This window comes from Meleagris gallopavo, chromosome 6 (genome assembly GCF_000146605.3).
Source record: "Meleagris gallopavo isolate NT-WF06-2002-E0010 breed Aviagen turkey brand Nicholas breeding stock chromosome 6, Turkey_5.1, whole genome shotgun sequence".
Taxonomy (NCBI): domain Eukaryota; kingdom Metazoa; phylum Chordata; class Aves; order Galliformes; family Phasianidae; genus Meleagris; species Meleagris gallopavo.
This window is the reverse complement of record NC_015016.2, coordinates 47,021,433-47,038,199: the sequence shown is the minus strand read 5'-3', so window position 1 is coordinate 47,038,199 and position 16,767 is coordinate 47,021,433. Positions and strand designations below refer to the sequence as shown.

Below are 16,767 nucleotides of genomic sequence, written 5' to 3'. Positions count from 1 at the left end.
GTTGGGGGGGGGAGGGAGGCAGTGCTGGGGGTTCTCAACCACCCTGCAGCTGCCTGGAACGTACCAAGAGGGTCAGGGCAGGGGTTCTTGAGCACCCTGAAGCTGCCTTCAGGGATGGAGTTGTCCTGGTACCAGACAGTAGCGGAGAGGGGACAAAGCATACTGACACCTCACAGACAACCAAGGAGATGCAGTCATTAAAAACTGTTTAGTTTCAAGGGTTGTATCAGCTGTCCTTTCCCATCCCTCACCAATGCCCCTGAGTGTGAGAAGGTGGCACCTCTTCTAACATGATCTCCAAGGAGAGACAGGGAGAAGAGGGCCCACAGTCCTCTGGGCAGTCACACTGGGACTGCAGGGCAGTGCATTGGAAGGCCTGTGAGGTCCTTGCGACCTGGTGGTGGGGTCTTCACCCCAAGGAAAAGAAGAGCAATTAGGGTTTGCTGTCCTCAGCCTGTTCTCTCCTTGTTTAAGGTGAAGTCAGGCCTTCCATGGCAGCACACAAAGAACAGCTGGGTATCAGTCACGGCTCTAAATAAGCAGCTTGGATCTCTGCAATCTCGGGAATAGGGGTATTGAAAAGAGAGCTTTGGGGCAGGGTCCCATCTCAGCTCATTCATAGCTTTTTTGCCTTTGGCTCATGATTTTTCGTGAAGGCCTCTGGTGCAGATGGCACATTTAGAGGACTGATTGTTGGTGCTGTGTGTTTGATTCAGTCAAACTTGGCTGAGTTTGGATACCCTGGGGAGGACACAGACCTCCCTTCCATTGAACCAGACACTGGTGCATTAGTTTCTTAAAAACAAGTCAAATATCCCACTAGTTTTATTATTTTGTTGCCCTCTGCTTTTGTTTAATAAGAAAATAAAAAAATAAGTTTTATGATTTACACATGACTTGTACGTTAACTACATTGTGTATTTTATGTGCACACCAAGACAATTTCTCTTCACTCATTGCGGCCCCACACGGAGTACATGGAAGAAGATAGCTAGGGATCAGCCTGAAGGACTCATGCTGATCAGTCAGCTGAGCAGCAGGACTGAAGAAAAGGCCACAAGAAGGGAGAAGGAGGTGGGGACATGTCCTGTCCAGAACCAAATGTGCCTTGTGAACCCATCTGCTTCGTCACCTAAAAAGACCCATGAATGACTCATTCATGATGCTGAGACAAAGCCCCTTGTTCCTCCTCCTCCCCTTTCTCCTCCAATCTCTGTTTTTGCAGCTCTGATTGCCCTTGAGGACATGGGAACCAATCTTCTTTCCTATTCTTTACTTGTTTACAGAACTACATAAAACATATGGAACGATGGAGGCCTCCCTGTGCCTCACTCAGCATAGATCTGAACATTTAGGTTTTCAATTCAGACTTTCTTTTCTAAAACAAACAAACAGACAAAAAGAAAACAACAACAACAAAAACTCCCTCTCAAAAACCAGCACCAAACTTACTTGCATAGCGACCAAGCAAAGACTCAGTTCACAAATACCCTGAACAGGAAAAGCAAGCAAAGAAACAAACAAAACCAAACACAATAAATTACGCAATTGCAATGAATAATTCATAATAAAATCTAAATGGCATTAGGGGTCACTCTGGACCAGATTCTACGTTGCTAGCAAGTGGTTATTTCAGAAATCACTGAGATTAAAAAATAAAAATAAAAACAAAAAGTAGAGCGCGTTGCAAAGCTAGCTCTCCCTCAAATAACACAGATTCCCCTTCTAAACTTCATAGCTAGAAAATTGCCTTTTGGTGTACGCTAGATGGCGGGGTTGGACTGAGCAGAGGAGCACATCCTCTCCAAGCATACATTCTGTGCACCGGGCTGGATGCCATTAACACAACCAGTTTCCCTTAGGAGTAGTTTTCATGACATGCCCAACATTTTCAAGGAGCAGTCTGCACAAACATCCTTTCTCCCTCTCTTTAAAGTACTTGTTAGATCTAAAGCAGGAAGCTTTAGAAGAGGGAAGGGACATCACGAGACATCTTTCTAATGCACATCACAGTCTGCCACAATCTGCCTTCACCTGCCCTAGCTCCAGGAAGAATGAAACATAAAACCTCTTTATGCCACTCAGGTGAATATACTGACTTTCTAGTAGGGACTCCATTAGAGAGCAACACAGCACAGCGTGGGTTCGGTTGAAGAAGAATGTGAGCGAAGAAGAATGTGAGCAAAGAAGAATCTGATCAGAATGGGATTAAGTTTCCAGCAGCCAGGTATACTCCCTGTGAGGCCCCAGATAAATCAGTTCATTTCCCTGTGCCTTAACTACCCAGGAGTAAAATCAAGATTGTGACTTATCTGTGCTTCATGACAGAGTGTGAGTCAGGAGAATAAGGACAAAAACCAATCCCATTTAAGATGTTGATGGCACAGGACTATGTTAGCTGGTAAACTGTCCTGAAGTGAAGGAAACAACACAGACAGAAAACGCATTTGGAAGAACAGTATAATTTTGAGTTTCCATACAGCCTGCTTATGTAAAACATTGCGGGGTACTCTACAGCAAAATATAATTCTCAGGAAATTCCTAGAGTTATATTCCCATTTCATAAACAGATGGCTTTGAAGTGCATTCCTCTTTGCATTCAGTTTAGGCAGTAATCCAGGCCGGCTGCTAGAGTCATGAGTTCTGATAGTGCTTAAGGTCAACATCACAAATATTAAACAAGCAGACAAAAATAAGTGACACAGGGACATCAGAGTGCTTGGTCAGCTGTTGGATGTGTTTGTGGACATTTCTAGGGTAGCGCTATGGAAAGATGCCACTCAGGGCAAGTACATCTGGAACTGCAGTGATCTCTAACAGACAGGAGAGGATGCCCCAGATCTGTTCATCAGCAACAAGCCAGCTGTGTTGTACTGTAACTCTCATACATCAGTGTTACTTGCATACACTGGTGCAGTTTTGATGTCGGACATTCTGATATGTATGTATCAGAATATGATTTCACAATGAATCGACTTTTAGGAGATCTGAATAATAGAATTAATCGATGCAGCCGTAGATACAACATAGAGAGATTAGTGCAGTTTTTACAGGAGAAACCCTGCCTCACACATCTTTTGAGACTTCTCCAGAGGAAGCCATAGGGATTTCCAGAAGATATGTTGAGAAGCTACTGATCTGTCACCGACTGAGAGAAGATCTTAACATATGAACTGAACATGGATAAATAACTGATCAACTGTGGGGGTTATGGGGAAGGCATAAAATGGTCAGCCTTCACAGTATGGGAGAATGAAACTCTCTGCTATCCACTGTGCTTATCCAGAAGATGTGGTTTGGAAAAGGTGCTGGTAGAAAAAGACGACAAGCAGGGCAGAGAAATAAGGAAAGTAAGGTAAAAAAGAAAAAAAAAAGAAAAGAAGGAGAAGAAGAAGAAAGAAGAAGAGGAAGCTTACTTCAGTGTAATTGGCAGAATTTCTGGTATACCTGCATTATGAGTATCATGTGCAGTTCAGGTCTTCTCAAATAGAGATTAAAAAAGATAAAGAGAAGAACAGCGAGGAAGATAAAAAGTAGAATAAGTAGGTTTCACTGTGAGGACAGTAGAAACAGAACAGACTTCATCAGCTGGGAGAGCTGATATAAATCACCAGGGGCATGAAGAAGAAAGGGAGTTATTTGCCACTGTTTCTCACAGCATAAAATGTAGGAATGAGAGCAAATCCTTCACAGAGTGAAGAATCTGAGGTGCATGGGATACTGTGCACCACAAGAACACGTGGGATCTCATTCAGATAAATTAATGGCAAAGAACTAATAAACATACAGCTGAGGTCACACGAGGCACAATTTTAATGTCCTGCTATGTCTTCTTTTCCCTAGCGAGTGAAACAATTTATATTCCAACCTCATACCTTCATTCTCCTGAGCACCTACCGCACTATGGTAGGAGAACATTCAATTTGGCAAGGAAAATCTTTTTTACACTGCCTGAAATGGGAGTTGTATTACCTGTGCTAGGCAGCAAGTCACAGTGAGAACATTATAACAAGCTCAACAATTTAAAAAAGCATTGGCTTCCTTAATTTGACATGAAACAGTGGTATACAATTGCATTTTAAGGTAACAGTCCAATATTTTATTACTAGGTGAGTGTATGCTTTAAAAATAAGCAGACTATTGGGAACATTTCTAGGAAAATGTTCATTATATTTAGTTAAATTCCACACTTGCATTTATCTAGGATTAACAGCTGCTGTACTGTACATGCAGTGTGGCCCATGCAATGGTTGCACAGCATCCTTCACCAGCCCGTGAGGAGCTTCATTCCAGATGGATGCCTCTTCAGCTCTTCTGCTATTTCCTAGTCCAGCTCTGGGAAATGTTTTGGATCTTTTTCATCCTTCCCCTTTGGTCAAGGAGTTTATACCTCACAGGATGTTCCTCTGATTTCTTGTGGAAGGCTGGAAAATAGGGTCCTGAGCTGTGGGTGGGCCTGTTGAGGTGACACAGCTGAGGTTTGATGGCTGTCAGTGACAAAGGAAGAACAACAGTGGTTACTGTGCTTAGCATTTACTCACTGGCGGGCTAGAAATTAATTCTGCTCAGCACTGACTGTCTGCATAACAGAGAATTTCTGCCTTGGTTGTCAATGCACTCTTGGGTTAATGGATAGATACAAAAGGTTAGAAAAAGGTTCTGGAATGCAAAAAGATGCAAAATATGTGTTAGAAATACAGATGTAAGATTTCAGAATGAATGACAGACATCTTCAACATTGAAATCTGGGCCATTAAGCATTTCAGAATACCTGATCTTGAAATCATGCCCTTATTCAGACATCCCAGAGTCCCAGACCAATACAAGTGAATCCCAAGGAATGTTCTGAGGGTTAAGAAACAACAGTTTAGGCAGAAGATGAAAGTTCCTAAAAGTCTGAATGAGGAAGCAACCTTTCTTTTTACCCGTCTTCATGTAGATAGATAAACACTTCACTGTTTTCAAAATATAATTAATTGAACAAGATGATTTTGAGGCACTAAATCTGGACAGAGACCGTTCTTTCCCAGAGTTCAGGAACTCTGAGGCCTTGTGTGATTTTTGAGAGAACTACAGACCATTGTGGAAGTCACACGTAGTCCAGTCTGAATCTGATGTTTCTCAGCTTTTTGACTACCTTTGTTCGAATTCATACCTTGCTTCCTTACAGCTTACACAGGGAAAATAAAAAATAGAAACCAAACATGGCTACAATCAAAATATATTTGTCTTTTGTTTACTTACTACTTGCAAAATAAACAAGTAATCAGACAATAGTTGGTCTGATAAGCACTTCAAAAAAGGCATTGCTCTCAGCATGAATCCTAAGAAGTGAAAGAAGATTCCCCTGTGTGAGCTAACAGCAGATACTAACACACAATCTCAGCCTCCTCTTGCCCTCAAAGTGAATAACTGTACTCCAAAATGTCTTGGGGAACGAAAAACTATGCACTTCATGACCTCTAGAAATACATATCCAGATTTCTGCATAGTCATGTTCTTTCACGTCCTCAACTAGACTAGAATGACATCCATTAATATTCAAATTATCCATTGGGTGAGTTACTGTTCTTTGAGGCACGTTCACTTTCCAGATTCATTTCATTTTCTCTAGTCAGCATGGATTCAGCCAAACTGCTATCGGATTTTCCATTGCTCAGCATGGGAGAATGTTTACCGAAGTTGTTGTCAGCAGAAATGACTTGGCTAATAAATACAAGGGATTTAACCAGGACACTGACAGTGCCATTTGTCATAAATGTGCAGGAGCTGATAAAGGGAGCTCACACCATTGGATTTCTTTAGGCTTTACTGACTCAAGGTAGACGGTGCTGAGAAGACTCTCTCTTTAGACTCCAGAGCTCATTTCCCTGGTTTCTCCCTGACTTTTCATGTGATCTGAACTATTTTATTCATTCTAGTTTCTCCATTTTAAAAAAGGAATAAAAATGAAAAAACTAATAGGATTTTTGTGAGTCTCAATAGTTTATGGATCTCAGGAAATGGAAGAGAAGAATAGTTATCTGAACAGTGTGAGTGTAGACTAGAATAGTTACACAAGCAGCAACACATACATAGAGCTTATTTCAGTGATGTTCAGACACTGATTAAGCATGAAAGCTATGGATGTTTTAGACCCACTTTACTCTGACCACCCAGCACAGGGTCCACACAAACCATGGATTTTGCTAGGATGCCATCCACACTATATTTCCTCTGATCTCTTCTTTGATGCAGTTTTCCTGTTTTTCAGGAAAGTCAGGACTCCTTCTTGCTGCTTGATGAAAACACACACCCTACATTATGCCTTGAATTGCTTAAGGTATAATAATCATCACAAATATTGAGGAACACAAAACCTACTGCTTAATGGACAACTTCAAATGAAGAAGATGTTTAATTCTCTCTGTAGCCTGCTAGGAACATTTCACCCAACACCAGTCCTCAGGTTCTGCTTGCAACACCACAATTAAGGGCTGCCATCCTTGTACCACTCTATGCCCTTCATGAGAGACTCACATATCCTTAGGTAATGTACTTTCAAACAGAGCTGCAGAAGGGAAGATAGTGCTCTTTCTCTGCTTCCAAGTTTGTGTCAAATCCTTGTATGTTGGATCTGATATGCCTTAGGTTTAACTGTAGATTCTGAGTTAAAGTAGGGCAGAATTTGAGGACACCTACAAACACATTTATAACAGACCAATTAACAGGTGTCAGAGCAAAAAAAAACTTCACCTTGTACAAATATTTATGTGAAGGGAAAAAAAGTTTATTTCCTCATCTGTCCTCTCTCATGCATAACACAAAAGCAGCCAGCTACAAACCACACAACATTAGATAGATTAATAGCTTGAGGCACTACACCAGAAGCTGCTCTTTTATATGAGCAGTGATGGATGCTCCTATGAGGAGCTGTAGCTAATACATGACAGTCTCATTTGGAATATAGAGAATTCTATATACATATAGAGAACGGCAGGTGATCAAATTTGCCACAGTTAAAGGCATTCATCTATGAATACAAAAAAAACAACAACACAGGGGTACCAAAATACCCAAGTTCTGCCTTCTTAACTGAAGGTAAAACATGCCATGCACCCACTGGGTAAGACCAATTACTGAGCTCATTAAAAACCAATTACTTGTAGGAGGAGCCCTTGAGTTGACAGTGCAGCCAGTGCCAATAGTTTCAGTGTCACAGAGAAGTTGAAGAGGAGAAAACAGTTTACTGAAGAGTTTGCCCCGTGCTGGCTGAATGCAGTGAGCATTTCACATCTAAGCTTGCACCCAAGGGATGGGATTGCCATAGTATACAGGGATTATGTCAGAATTTCAGCTGAAATGCTCTTTGTTCCACTGAATCTCCTAGAAATTCAGTTTCTACATTGTACGGATCTGCAATAGTTTTGACCCTGTTGAAGCTGGGAGGAAATTATGGTTAATGTGGGTTCCAAAACAGAGTATCATCACCTTGAGTATTTCAAACTGTTAGAAGTTGTTATAACAACACTTTGCTATTACATAGTATTTCCACTCTGACCAGAAAATAAGATAAAGCAAAAAATTGATATCATTTTCCTTTTCAAGCATTTTAAAGCAGATACAAACATTCCTACTCATTCACAAGGCACATCCCTTCAAAAAAGCCATTGAAATGCTCATTTCTTTAATGTCATCTCTACAGTCACTGAATGAATAAATCATTTTTACTCAGAACACTTGCTGGGAAATAGTTTGGTTCAGATAAAAATTAGGAACACAGTCAGCTGTTGTTTCCAAATGGGATTTGAATGGTCACTGCTGGTAATCAGTACTGGAGGGAAACAAAAGGCAGCAGGGAAGAAAGCAGGAGAGTGGTAGGGAGAAAACTCGTAAGGGCTGCTCAGCTCCCACACCTGCCCTCAGGCTGGTGGCAGCTCCCTACCACAAGCTCTCCACAGCAACTCTACACTTTTGCTTGAAGGGAGGCCCAACAGTGGCACATGCCTCACTTCCTTGACAGCAGTGGCACTGGAGGAGGCTCTACAAGACATCATGTCCAGTTTAGGATGAGGATGAGGCACAGCTGCCTCTCTCAAGTATCCTTGTCTAATGAGGGGCTTCGTAGAGGGACTGGGGTGGAAAGTGTCTATGACACAGCTTGGTGCAGACAGAAGTACTCCTCTCCAGACAGGCAAGCACTAAAAAGCCCAAGGCACAGCATGGACAAGGCAGGGACATGTTTCCTTGCCAAACCATCTGCAGTTGGTGGCCTGCAGGGACATCCTGAAGACAGAACTTCTGTCACCTCCCCTCATGTCTCAGCCCCCTGGGCAGCTATGACAACTTTTGCCTTCAACTACTCTGCAGGCAGGATGAAGGAAGTCATCCTGCATAGGAGGAGGAATACCAGGAAGTTGAAAGGCTTTTTGACTCTTCAAGGAGATTTACTTATTTAGCTAAATAATTCACCAGTGAAGGAAGAGAATTACTTAATTGGGCATTTTTAATGGGAGATGATTCAGAAAAATCAGGTATCCTGATGTTCCTTATTCTCCTTATTCTGCTCTTATATCCAAGGATTATGCTCAGGAGGGCTTCCTCTTTCTCCTTTTTACCTTCTTGGTCAACAAAGCAGGTATTGTAATAACAGGAGAATCTGCAGGACAAAGGAATAAGAGAACTGTGACGCTATTTCCTTGGAGACACTCAAATGCTCAAGAAATGTTCTAAACTTAGTGAGAATTAGTCTCCTGGGAACGTTAAGAAAATCTGCTTGCTGATACAAAATTCACTGTTTTCTCTAACAGGACACCACAGGGAGAGAGTCTAAAGACATCTACCTCTTGTGGAGTCACTATGGAAACTGATGGATGTTGATGTAGTCTACCTGGACTTCGCTGTCCCCTACAACATCCTCATGGAGAAGCTGGCTGTCATGGTTTGGATGGGCTGCTGAGTGAAACACTGGCTGGATGGCCGGGCTGTACTGACAGTCAGCTAAATATGAGCCAGCAGTGTGCCCAGCTGGCCAAGAAGGCCAATGGTCTCCTGGCTTGGATCAGGAATGGTGTGGTGAGCAGGACCAGGGAAGTCATCCTGTCCCTGTACTCGGCACTGGTGAGGCCTCACCTTGAGTGCTGTGTTCAGTTTTGGGCACCTCAGTACAGAAAGGACATGGAGGTGCTGGAGCAGGTGCAAAGAAGGGCAACAAGGCTGGTGAAGGGCTTGGAGAATATGGCCTGTGAGGAGAGACTGAAGGAACTGGGGCTGTTTAGTCTGGGAAAGAGGAGGCTGAGGAGAGACCTTACTGCTCTCTTCAAATACCTGAAAGGTGATTGCAGTGAGAGCGGGGTTGGTCTTCTCTCACTGGCGATAGGTGACAGGATGAGGGGAAATGGCCTCAAGTTGCACCAGGGTAAGTTTAGGTTGGATATCTGGAAAAAGTTCTTTACAGAAAGGGTTGTTAAGCACTGGAATAGGCTCCCCAAGGAGGTGGTTGAGTCACCATCCATGGATGTGTTTAAAAACCATTTGGATGTGGTGCTCAGGGCCATGATTTAGCAGAGGGTTGTGAGGGTTTGGGTAGTATGGTTAGGTTGGGGTTGGACTTGACATTGAGGGTCTTTTCCAACCTGAGCAATTCTATGATTCTATGAAATAGCTGAGGGTTTAGTAACTAAGGATGAGATTCTTCTGTCCAGATATGGTTTTGAATCTACTGACTGAACAGCTATTGTGCTTTCCCCCAAGCCCAGCAATCTCCTACATTACCAATCAAGCCTTATGTGACAACCTGAATTCTGCAAGTTCCTGTCTCATAATGCAGCACAAGATCCAACTTTAAAGCATATGAAGATGTGCTTCAGCTTGTAGCAAACGGGTTGGTGGCTATCACCTGCTGTATTAGTTTTCTTTGTACTCAGAAGAGAAGCACGTGGGGAGGGAACCCTACCCCCAACAACGTCAGACTTTTCTTCTCTTTAAAACGTTCCAGTGAATAAAACTAGCATTTAACGGGGTCCTGGACTCTTATCTTCATACTCTGGAGTTTCTGTAATGTATCAGTTTGCTGCAGCTCTGCAGCCATATTAGTGAATCAAAAATTCAAATGAAATAAAGAATTCTTACTTCTCAGCTTTCCCACTTGTCCTGTATCAAATATACATATATCTATATCTATATATACATATACAGATATATAAAACGTACATATACGTATAAAATTGGCAGTTCTGGACAGAGTGTGAAATCTGTAAAAGGAAGGGAGAAAAAGTTTACCTTCAAATACCGTTCTGCTACTTGGGGTGCATTACAGAAGAATAGAAGTACAGCCTGTGGGTCTGAGAGACTTCTGGTAAGACAGGAAGAGAGGGTAGCCAGAAATTTCTCCGGTTCCAAGAATGCTGGCAGGCCTCCCATACACAGCTGCTTAACCTCATAAACCTTGCCCAGCTGTGCAACTTCTTGGAGTTGGTAATTGACAGATTGAAAAGTTGGTGATGGGTACGAGCAACCAGCTGGCTGGCAAAGAGGTAAATGGCAAATGTGCCTGTATGGCCTCTTCTTGTCAGCTTCCCTTCCTCAGAAGTGACTAAATCCCACAAAACAAAGCTTCTCATTCTTTCTCAAGACACTGCATGACATTCACAGAAAGAACAGTGAGACAGTAACATTTTCTCAAATAGAAAATAGTGTGTGTGTGTAGTTACAGCACACTGTTTCTTAACTACACATTAATTAGTGGCTGCCTCCAGCAAAAGCAACCCTATATGTGATCATATAGGGCATGTAAACAAAAGGCTGTAAACAAAAATGCATCACTGGACTATATAAATAGAAAAAAGGGCACTGTTATCTGCTTCTCGTCACTTCTTCTGAATAGCTGCATAGCTATCTGCAGTAATCAGTAAGCTGATTTGCTTACTGTATCAGAGTAAACAGTTTGTGCTGTAAGCCACAGTAACAGGGCACATGCAGGAAGGTGCCAGTGTTCAACAGCCAAATAGAGAAAACACCTGAGTTCCTGATTAATGCGTGCACGTACACTAAGGTAGGACATCTTTAACAAAGAGAGAATCAAAACACAGGTCCTAATTTCCCTACGTGCCAGCCTGAAGGGACCTTTACATCTTTACAAGATGAGATTGTCACAGTGAGTGCTGCAAGCGAGGCAGAACCAACACAAAGTGTCCTTTAGCAAAAAGGGATGTTACTGAGTTGACTTCTCCCCTCTCATAAAGCACCTTCCCTACTGCTTTCCTGATCTGGACAGTTAACAGATCCCTTGATCAGACAAATAAATTGGGGCACACAAGAACCACTGGAGCAAGGTTGCCCAGCAAGTCAGCAGTAAAGAAGGGTACTACTGTACCTGGTAGCTTATGGCGAACCCTCTCTTCTGCATTATATTCCCTACCTTCCAATTCCTTTGGTGGTCTGTAGGATGAGAAGTATTACACATAAAAGGGAACCCAGGATTTGCTGTTTGCAGGTATTCATTAAAGGATTGATTGATTGAAAGTGACACAGCACTGGAAAAATGGATGAAATAATAATGCGTAAACTCTGCTTGTTAAAAATGAAGAAGGGGCCTATGCCAAAACATATAAAAAGTGTGCTTGTTTTGAAATTAGACCTGTTTACATTAGCTGCAAGTTATGGCTGGAGTGTGACAAGAATGTTTGATTCTTAATTTTTCCTTTGAAAAAACATGGTGTTTTCTTCTTTGGGAAAAGAAAAATCTCCAAAGAACAAGACCTCTAAATACCACCTGCAAGAACATTCTGGGAGAAAACATCCAAAGCAGTAGCTGCCCAATGGATATAAGTAAAAGAATTTAACCACAGGCAATACACAGAGCTCACACTTATTGCCACTGTCAATGGCGAGGTGCTACCAAGGAGAAGAGGATGCATTTGTGATATTTACTGACTGCACTTTCTTTCTAAAACTGTCTGGGGGTTTCCTGGGAGTTCCTGTGGCACCATTCTGCCCAGAGGTTTAAATGTTCATTTCCATAATCGTCTTTTGTTTTCAAACAGGAGAGCACTGCACAGAACACACTGTTTCACTAAGAAAAAACATTATTTTGCAAACTCTGACACTTCTGCCCTCTCTTTTCCTCAGGGGTACCCAGGCAGTGGCTGCAGCTCTGTCTGGCCAAACAGTGTGCCAAGGTGGTGGCTGCAGAAAAGCATCAGGAGCATCTTGAAGAGCCAATAAAGCACAGCAACACCATACCTCAACTGCTGGCACAGCAGCCACTGACAAGAATAGCTTCAGCAAAACTTTTTACAGCGCTTGCCTGAGATCCTTTCTTGGTGATTTCTTGTTGACTTCCTACAGTTTTACCCTTTCTTTCAATGATTGTGAATTATGCATACTTGAATTCCCTTGTGTAATGCCCGTGAGAAGTCATACCTTACAATTTGTCAAAACTAAGCTATTATTTTATATAAGTGCTCTGTATTCCCCTCCTTTCATTCTGATGCTTTTGTCAGACAAAGCTGAAGGGAACAAGAAAATGACTATCGTGGTGAAATATCAACAGCAGCATGGGGAAGATGAGAAGGACACAAAAAAAAACACACTTGGGTAGACAAAGCAGCTTCGCTTTTTCCCATCAGGATCCACGAGAAAGGCCCAAGTTAATTTCCTGATTGAATGAAGACGGTCTGTGGAGCCTGCTCTGCGAGCCACAAAACAGAATCACAGAATCATAGAATGGCCAGGGTTGGAAGGGACCTCATGAATCTCCAACCTCCCTGCCACATAAAGGGCCACCAACCTCCCCATTTAATACCAGACCAGGCTGCCCAGGGCCCCATCCAACCTGGCCTTGAACACCTCCAGGGACGGGGCATCCACAGCTTCTCTGGGCAGCTGTTCCAGCACCTCACCACTCTCATAGTAAAGAAAAAACATATGATACTTGTTTAAAACCAAATGAAACGTGGTGAAGATCTTTAAAAACAACAGTTCAGTTGTTGAACCCAATGAATAGATTTCACTTTTTTCATGTCATACACAACAGTCACCAGTTTATGCCCATCTCCCCAGCAACAGGAACCATGAGTGCCTCCTTCCAGAGCAGGATAGAGAGAGGTGGTACTGACCTGGCAGCGTGAGGCGGTTTGCTGAGGGACCAGAGCCCAGTGAGATTCCCAAAAGTCGTGCTGGACCTTGAAAGAAAAAGAGTGGTTTCAGCAGAGGTGGATGAACGGTAGTCCTGCTAGCCACAGAAATGCCTTTTTTGTAGTGCTGCTACCACTGCCTGGTGTTTGGTATCCTCTTTCTGCCATTCTTTTCAGTGGTTTTATGCTCGGATAACTTCCCCGTGAGACATGGCAAATAGCCTCACTCTGGGAGAACTTTCCATCAAGAAAAGTGAACATGAAACACCTTTTCTTCTGTTTATCACTTACCGACTTCAGGCGGTCATCCTGGCAGTTTCACAGCAATAGTGAGTTTCCAAACCTTTGGCTCCACGGACCATCACCACATCTCAGAGAGCTTTCTCTTCAGCTGTCTCCATGCCCTCATAAAACTGGCACAGACCCATGTTATTGTCCAGGGTGGGTCTAAAGACAGTAACACAGCACTTACCTTGCTCTGTGGTGGTTCAGCAAACAGCTGACCTCACTTTGGGAAGCACTGGTTGGCAATGGCTCAGGACATTTCTACCACTGGCTATACGCAGCAGGGAAGTGACTCTGGTGCTGTATGTGCAAGTGGAGTTAAGTCATCCAGATCATTAGATGCCATTTCCAAACATGGTTTTTTCCTCTCATGCTATGTGACAGGCTGGATTTTTGATTCAAACACCAGCCAACAACATAAAAAAACCCAATATCTTTCAGAATATATTCGCCTCTACTTGTGAGACTGAATGTAAATTAGGAATTAAGTTAAGCCAGTAAGGCATAATATGAACATTCAGATGACCACACTGAATGTTCCTCAGAAAGTTAATATAGCAGTGAGCCTCTCGGAGAGGCAAGGAAGGAATTAAAGCTGGAATTTCAAGAAAGAAGGAAGGCATGAAGCCCCTCAGGGTTGTATTTAATGTCTGTGATCTGTACAACTTCCTTGGAGAGAATGGCTTAGTTCTGCCACTCTTTTACCATGATTTTTTCCTTTTTAAGCAGAAAATCAAATAGAAAAACAGCAGTGGTAAGGGAAAATTCTAGTTCACAGCTGCCTCCTAAGTCCACCTGTGGCCTAAGCCAATTTCGCCCCTAGCATAAGAATACTTTGTAGAAGGTGGTATGTAGAGATGCAGTTGAAATGCTGTGAAAGGAAGCTGGTAAGCAAAATGGAGGACAGGATACAGATCCTGTGGGACATATACACATGCTCCAAGTGGCATGGGAAAAAAAACCACAGTGGGTGCGAGCACGGTGTGTTGCTGTTGACTGACATGCTCTTATGAGCTGTGATTTCAACCTCCCCATGAGAGATCCAAAGACTTGGGGTGTCTTTGTGTTCAAACACAAGCAGAGCCAATGCAATGCCTCGACAGGCTCTACCACTCTACATGTGAAACTGCCATCTTCACCAGCAATTAATTTTGTGAGGCAGCTATATGTATTATTGGATAATGGGTTTTCCCCCTATTTAAATGATGAAACACAGACAATCAAAGATGGCAATAGCATTTGCTGTCACTTTATAAATACGCTTCAGATTTGAAGAAAAAATGCCCCATCTTTAAAAGCAGGATTTGGGGAAGGTGAGAAAGCTAAATTAGAATGTAACCCTAGCTGAGGTACACTATTAGGACTCAGAATATAAAGTAACATCTCGTTTCGGAACCAGCTCCAACAGTCTCATAACTGTAGTGGGACTGAGTGCACGCACCCACAGCACCTCTGACTTCAGGAACATGTCTTGTGTTCACATGCAGACACTGGCAGCACGAGGGGGAAGGCCAACATCAGGATTCGTGACAGCCAGAGATCATTGCCACCCGAAGAAAGGGAGAACAGTGAGGCTGATGTGTGGTCTCCAAACAGGTTGAGATTCACTTCAGAGTCCCTGAATAAGCTATGTCCATTCTCCTGGGGATGGTTTTAGAAATGAGGTAATGCCACTGACTCTTCTGGTCACAGGGGGTCCTACTGAGTAGTGGATGCTGACCAAGCCATGTTCCTACCGTGCTTAAAAGCAAGTTGATTATTACTATTAATTAAACTATTAATTATTACTATTTTATTATTACTCTATGGGCAGTGGGAGGCTGCAAAAGCAAACGAAAAGTGCCATGCCTGGACCACATGTAGAAAGCACCAGAACAAAATGAACCCTTCTGCATTTTTAATTCAAATGGAGTGGAGACCTCATCATTTTTATTTGGTAATAGGATGAATATACATGGACTCAGTTACAGAAAAACTGGAATGTTGAAAAATGCTCTGTACATTTAAGAGACCACAAGCCTCTTCTTTCAAATATGGAACTAAAAATAAATACATATTGTTTAAAATTATTCTCAGAACAGTTGAGAATACTTGCATTACATGGCATGATTCATTTCAGTTTTGCGTTTTTTTCCCCATGAGTCTTATCAAACCAAATAATTTTTTTCATCACCCTACCCACCCAATCCCAGGAGCAAATGTGTTGAGTTTTGCTTTTGGCATGGATTTTAATTTGTTTTCCATACCCCGGTGCAAAATAGCATAACAACCTGCCTCTCTTCCTTGGAAAAGGTTGGAGAACAGGTGTATATTGGTTATTATAGTTTAATTCAAAAAGGACACCTCCATGATCAGTTCTGCTAATATAAACATACTCTAAAGTTTATGTTCAAGCTTCATACATAGAATTCCCTGCAGAATGCCAGCTGAGCTAAAGTTGTTTTGCAAGACCAAGATCCTTGAATTTGGTTAATCTCCCCTTAACCCTCCTACCAATAAGTTTGATGTTTCTTAACTCCATTTAGGACCTGTCACTGAAGTGTTAACCACAGAGCAGGGAAATCTGCATGGTAGATGTTCACCCCTCCTCCCTGCTGAAGACAGTCGGTGCTGAAGATGCTTTTGATGGAGGTGCCTGCCCATTCATTTGCCCACAGAAAAGTAGCATCATAGTAACAACGAGAGCTGTACTGTCTTTTTTAAACACACTGTGGTGGAAGCAACTCCTGCCACAGCACAGGAAGAAAGCACTACTGTGGTGCAGAACCACCCTGCGTTTAATGAGTCCTTAGATATCTTGATTATTAAGTCTTTGGCCCCAGATGCTGCAGAGGGACCAGCAGGACTTTGCATGCAACTGCCTTTGATTTCTGTGCAACTAAAAGAATGATCAGGCCTAGGTGCTATTTTGCTCAAAGCTGATGTTGCAAACGCAATGGCTTTTGTCAATCAGGGAAGAAGGGGAAAGAGAAAAGGGAAGGAAAATATTCTTGTCAGAATCCGGGCCTGTAGACAACCAGAAGTTCTGGTAAAACTCCAACCAGAACCCTACAATAAAAATAGCAGATATTTTAAAAAATTGCATATAAAATTGTATAAAAATATCATCCAAGCGAGAGGAAGAGGAAAAGGAAAAGGCTCACTCTGTCATTCTACTGCTAGGCTTTATCCTCAGAAAACCTCAATGGCCATAAGTAGTTTTGTCTGCTAGATGCACTCCTACGACCACCAGCAGAGACAATGGTATATGTACATTCCTCCTACCACTGGATAACTTTAAACCTGGGTTGTGATGAGTACACAGCAGTGACACATATGTATTAGGAAGAAAAGAAAAGAAAAGAAAAGAAAAGAAAAGAAAAGAAAA

At 42.4% G+C, this 16,767-nt stretch overlaps 1 protein-coding gene across 6 annotated transcripts in view; it reads right to left on the bottom strand.

Annotated features, from left to right (window-relative positions):
• Nucleotides 1–9: 9 nt before the first annotated feature.
• Nucleotides 10–16,767, bottom strand: part of PDE1C (phosphodiesterase 1C) — a 311,651-nt gene continuing 294,893 nt past the window's right edge. For all 6 annotated transcript variants that reach the window (XM_010713053.3, XM_010713055.3, XM_010713056.3 and 3 more), the window contains 2 exons: nt 13,098–13,163; nt 10–4,487 (listed from right to left, as the gene is read on the bottom strand). In XM_010713053.3, coding sequence (XP_010711355.1) covers nt 4,318–4,487; nt 13,098–13,163 — 236 coding nt within the window. In that variant the 3' untranslated portion in view covers nt 10–4,317. The remainder of the gene's footprint in view (nt 4,488–13,097; nt 13,164–16,767) is intronic.